General features: G+C 36.2%; 1 protein-coding gene across 1 annotated transcript; it reads right to left on the bottom strand.

Moving 5' to 3' along the window:
• Window positions 1-395: 395 nt before the first annotated feature.
• Window positions 396-5,775, bottom strand: SCG2 (secretogranin II). Its single transcript, XM_059703323.1, has 2 exons — window positions 5,637-5,775; window positions 396-2,703 (listed from the first exon to the last, which is right to left on the bottom strand). Exon 2 carries the CDS (start codon window positions 2,687-2,689, stop codon window positions 830-832), a length of 1,860 nt encoding a protein of 619 aa, XP_059559306.1. The 5' UTR covers window positions 2,690-2,703; window positions 5,637-5,775; the 3' UTR covers window positions 396-829.
• Between the last annotated feature and the right edge of the window lie 384 nt (window positions 5,776-6,159).

Below are 6,159 nucleotides of genomic sequence, written 5' to 3' on the forward strand. Positions count from 1 at the left end.
GACCTGGGAATAGATAAATTGCTTCCAAGGCTATAGTCATTTCTGATTGCCCTGCACACAGCTTCCCCCCCCACCCCATCCCCAGTGTTGGTTATGTGTATGGAAGAATTAAATGTTTTTATTTATATAAATCAAGGGTAAAAAGTATAAACAGGCCAATGGAAACCTTAGACAAGCATTAGATAGTGCGCTGTTAGAGGATGTTGCATTCTATAAGCATATACCATGATCATATGTGTATCACTCATGATATCTTACCTGGGTGGGCTGTGGAAGGTGATGATTTTCTCTTTTCACTCCATACTGCTTGCTCTCTGGTTTTCCAGAATGAAGAGTCCACAGTTGTCCAGAAATAACATTTATTAATCAAAAATAAAACACACATTGAAAAGACCTTATAAATAAAACTATATACTTATAATGCTTTATTTATTTTTTGCTTCAGTACTGCACAAAACACTACAGACAATAACAAAATAATTCAATAAATATTAAAAACCTTCAAGAGAATTATAAGACACTCTTTATCATATGTGAGCATCCACAAGGCCACGACCATTAGATACACTATTAAACACTATCATAGATATCTTTCTTAATTAAGGGATATAATTACTTTTTTATCCAGAAGTCATAACATTTACACATATCAACACACAAGAGAACAACTCAGAGAGTGAAGCAGACACCCAGTGAAATGGAGACATCTGCCTGTACATCATTTAAAGATATTACATTGTTAACAGGATAGAAGTCAACACACTAAAGAGAAAAGTTGGGGTTTTCTTGGGGTCAGAGGAGTGAAAGTAGGGCATTTTGTAAAAGCCTTTTACATATTTTCCATTGCTCTCTTGGCAATATGCTCCCTTCCCTTTTCTGCCTTTTCTTGGTTGAGGTATTCCAGCACTTTCATTAACATATCTTCATCCAAATACTGCCTGTTGGGGGTGTTCTCATTCTTCGGGGGCCCCATGGGGAGCCGTTTGCTTACAGAGGCTGGTTTGTCAATCTCCTGAGAGCTGCCTTGATTCAAATGTTCTTTGATGGCCTGCTCGATTTGGTCCTCTTCCTGTAGGTCATCTTCAGATGAGACTTGACTGGGAGCTCGCTTCATCTGGTTTGGATTCATGATCTCAGGGTATTTAACTAGCATCCTGGCCAAGTACTCTCCTAATTCTTGATCCTTGTCATTCAGATTTTCGTAGGCCATTTGTCTGTTTTCAGCATCTGGCATCCAGACACCTTTGGACAGCTGGTTTGCTCTCGATCTTCCAGGACCATAGGGAAGTCTTGGCATAACCTTCTCTCTGTTATACTGACTGGAAAAATATGGAGGCTTTTGATTTGCAGCACTATCCATCCCTAAAAGATTTAAAATGTCCTCAACAGTGAGCCCATCTGGTAGGGCCTCTGTCACAGTACGCCCAGGTATTTTGGGGTAGCCATTCTTGGAGAGCATCTTATTCTGGAACGTATCTGGATGGTCTAAGTCAACCTCTGAGGTGTCATCTAGGTCAACGGGAAGTTCAAGTTCTGGCTCTGGTTCCACTGATCCATTTGGCTTCTCTCCTGTTTTGAGCATGTCAATTAAGTCTTCAGGAGGTATCTGTAAATTCCTTGAAATTTCAATCAGCTGATAAATAGACTGAGAATCAAGTGGTTTCTCAAAAAGTCTGGTTGCCCTCTCCCCATTTTGCCCATTCTGGGACCTCCCACCTCCTGCAGCCTCCACTAACCTTTTCAGATAGGCAATTACTTTGGCGACATCATCTGAGAGTTGATCTTTACTCTCTTTCCGGAGATCTTCATCCTGGAGGCCCAGCTGCCCTGAACGCTTCATTTCATTATTGATCTGTTCATTTTTTTCTATATTCTCTTTGCTGTCCTTTACCTCTTCCTGGGTTTGACTCTCTATTTTTTCCTCTACTGGATTCCAATCTTCGCCCCCGACCACATCTTCATAGGCAATGTTATTGGCCTTGTAGATATCATCTTCATCATCTGCGTAAAGTTTTTGCTCCTCGTCTGACCTCTCACGCTTCTGGTTGTTTGGTCCTGTCAGTTTCCCCAGCTCTTGGAACACAGATTCCAGTGTAGCAAGACTTTGAGGAGTATATTGTTCCTCCACTATTTCATTTGTGCGCTTAAAGGGGTTGTCCCTGGAATTCTCTTCATACATAGGAGGGAATCGCATGTGCTTGAGCTTTCGCTCTGCCCACTGTTGAGTTTCATAATCATCAGGCATGTCAACTGGAAAGTTCTTCTCTGAATTCAAGGTATAGGGTTTGTTTTCATTTGGTTCAGACTGGGGCTCATTTTCAGCCTGTCTCAGAGCTTCAAGGATTATTTTCATCCACTCATCTTCACTCAGGGAATCTCTTGAACTTTCTGGGAAGTGACTTTCATCTCCATTTTCTTTTTGCTGAAGGGGAACAGAGACACCTTGGTAGGGATTATAGTCTGGGTTGCTTTCTTCTTTGTGAGCTTGTTGTCGGAGCTTTTCTATGTATTCCAAAGCCCTGATCATTTCAGGACTGGGAAACCTTTGGACGTTTTCCAATCTGAGGTCTGGTTCTTTCTGAAGCAGCTGGTTTCGCTGAAATGATGCTGCCTCAGCCCCAGAGATGAGGAAAATTAAAGGGATGAGAGACAGAGCTGCTCCAAGCCAGTGAGTCTTAGCTTCTGCCATGTTCGAAAGATTTCCTTAAAAAGGGAAAACATGAGTTAACACAAATGAAGCAGACTAGAAGACACTATAGCAAAAGATGTAATTGACCATTGAGGGAAAAACATAGTAGAGATTACTTCACATTAAACTTAGAATGACTGTTTTTAAAATCTATAAATATATCCCCTATGATTATCAGAAGCTAACCACAGAAACCTAGCAAAATTTTTGCCCATTTGCATCAAATTTGCATGATATGCACTTGGATAAAATACTAACAAAAACAATGATTTGATGTTTCTCAAATTTTATTTTTTAAATTATGAAACATGTCATTTGTTTTCAGTATGCATTGTTTCTTTTTAATGAAGACTTTCCAAGATGAGTTTTAGTTTTCTTGTACAGCATTCCTATTGAAAGCAGTGGCAAAAAAGGTTAGTTGGTTTAATTTAAAACATGCATGTACACATGCACACACACACACACACACACACACACACACATAAGCACACACACTAATTTACTTAAGGTTGTATCAAAAAACATGCGGTTTAGTTTATAAATTGTCCACCTAATTTTGTTGTAGAAATATAGTAGCAATAATATTATTACATATAATAAATTGATACAGCATGTTAATGTCAATCATAATGAATTACCTTGTGGATGAGTCCCACTCACATACATTTTCAGAAATAACTTATTCTCACTCTGTCACCAAACCTAACTATCCATTTTGGAAGGTGTGTACCTTAATAACCTCCACAAAATGTGTTTTCTCAGGTCCGAACTAGTAGGCTACCCAATGAAGTTTCTTTTTGTGTAAACAGGTTAAAATAATACATTAAACTGTTTTAAAATATCTGTGCTCCATATTTCTTCTAATAATTTTATTGTAACTCTCTTAAAAAATGCAATCATGGTTATATTTTTCATCAGCCCTCAGCAGTGTATAGTAAATAATAACAGATGCTACAGAGAGAACATAAGTTTACTTAACCAATCTATTTCTGAACTTGTGAGTGTTCAGATTCAGCGTGTCTTATGTCTGTGTCTATTTTTGTCTGGACCTGTGAAATCTTAAATGACTCATACTGTTAAAATACCTTAAAATAACCACTATGTAACTCTCAATTTAGATATACACAGACAATATGTTGAATTCTTCCTACTTAAAAATTTTCATTCATTTTTCTCCACTTCCTTATTATCTCACATATGAATTAACAAGGATGTCAGTTCTTATATGTTTTATATTTGGCATTGCAAATATTAAAGGACTATCTTAATACTTGCAATTTGGTTGCAAATAAAATAAATTTAAAGGAAGTTTATAAGTTTGCTCATGATATCTTACCTGGATCATGGTTTTGTGATATATTAACAGTGTGGGTACAAGTTTCTGTTAGCTTAGATATCAACTGCAGAAAATATTGTTTACTAGATCATATTGGTATTTAAGTAATTTCAAAGCCTCAAAATGATTGTAGTTACAGAAATTTCTTTAGCACTGATGCATATATTTATTAAAATGATTCTCATTAACCAGTATATTTAATTTACTGAAAGAAAAATCTCTAAAAGCATGTCAGAGAAAGCTCCTAAAATATTTACTAGGAATCAATGTTTACTGAAATAAATTTTAGTCATAAATTCTTATGTTTAAATAAAAATACAGTATGCATTGTTCTCTCTATTATTTCAGGATTAATTTAGCCTTGGTAATCTATTTTCAACATTATCATTTGAAACAGTAATTTTAATTTAGTAAACTAATTTTCTTTTAAACCATTATCCTGAAGTATTCTTAACATAAAAATTATGTGCTTGTCTTTAAAATCATTTCCTTATAGCTGGGTTTTGCTGTGGAGTTGGGGCAGAATACTCAATCAGTTATTTAAAGCATAGCCTAACAAGCTCTACCCTTTAGTCATTTATTAGGTTCAGTTTGGATGACATAGCTACTGCCTTTGAGTAAGACTCAAGAGATTTCTTTCTCAGGTAGCAGCTCTTCTAAGTAACAAAGATGGTTTCAACAGCTCTAACATCCTATATAGGGATTGAATTAAAGCCCCCACTCATAAAAATGTATTTTCTCTTGAAATTCAACTAAAACATGGACAAATACAGGTGGTTATCTAATTCAAGCAATTAAACTAGTTTGGATACAGGGGGAAAAACACACATTTGACCCATTCAAAGTCTAACAAAATATTGTACAACCTTTTTCAATCAAAGCATAATAGTAGTTTATACAGTTATGAATGTTTTCCTGGTGTATTCAAAATTATCATCTCTCTGTAATTCATGGTCATATTCAACCTATAACCCAAGATAATATTTCACTCTGAATAAAGGAAGAAGCCAGTGTTCCAGACCATTCTAATTTTACTTTCCCAGGACTAAAATTAGGAAATTGTGATGTAAGCCCTTTCGGAGTATACCAATTCAGAAAATAATTTTATATAGTTAATTTTGAGCTCTTGCAAGGTAAATGTCAAAGAAAAAGTAGTTCCAAAATTGGTTGCTAAAATTTATGACTGATGTGCTTAACATTGCAATCAGTGAAAACCTACTGTTAAAAAGAGTAAGTATATAAATTATATCTGTGGTTTTGTATCTGGTTCTTAGAGGAAAAAACAATAAATTAAGGAAAGAAACAAAATGTCAAGCTTGGTTAAGGTTACATTAATATGTGTATTGATACCAAAATTCTTAACTTTTTCATGCTTCTTATGACTAAATAACATTATTATTGATAAATATCTAACAGCAGGTGGCATAAATCATAGGTTCAATCGCATATATACGCATGCAGGGTCCTTATATTGGCTGATGAGCAGCAGGTTGCTATTCAGTTAATCTATAGATATAAGCTTGTCAAACGATCTTTCTTCTCAGCTAGAAATTAAGGGAAGAACAAGTAATTTAGAACTTTCCAATAAACCAAACAGAAATGCAATCTTACCTCTTCTTTATATGGCAAAGAAAGTCTACAGCATGCTCCTCCCGGTCCGCCTGGTGAGCTGGTCGGGCCGTTTCAGCACCCGGACAGCTCCTGGGCTTATAGGGAGCCGCGGCGCCTGACTCCGCACTGCCACACTGACGTCACCATGCCAAGCCACAAACCCGAGCACAAGCGAGCTTTTTCAAAGAACCGGAGAGAAAATAATCACTTTATATATTTTTTTTAAAAAAATGCTGCATGCTTACGCCACCTGTCTTTTTGTGGCAAAAATTGCAGTTGTCTTCTTTTCATCTTTGAGGTTTGAAATAAAATCCTCTGCGCAATTTCCCTTAGAAAGAAAGAATTCTGCCAGACAGACATGGCTCATTGCAATACCATCTCAACTGTGTTCTAGTATCTTTTGATAAGGTTTTCTTGTTGATGCTTTTCTTGTCATCTTTATAAGAAAGTTTTATAGGTAAGGATTTTTTCTTCTTCATTGCCCACAAAGAAATTACATATCATTCCCTAGTATAAATGTGAA

Source organism: Myotis daubentonii, chromosome 7 (genome assembly GCF_963259705.1).
Source record: "Myotis daubentonii chromosome 7, mMyoDau2.1, whole genome shotgun sequence".
Taxonomy (NCBI): domain Eukaryota; kingdom Metazoa; phylum Chordata; class Mammalia; order Chiroptera; family Vespertilionidae; genus Myotis; species Myotis daubentonii.

What these genes read in the sequence shown, in the direction of transcription:
- SCG2 (XM_059703323.1), bottom strand. Translation starts at nt 2,689, where the DNA reads ATGGCAGAAGCTAAGACTCACTGGCTTGGAGCAGCTCTGTCTCTCATC.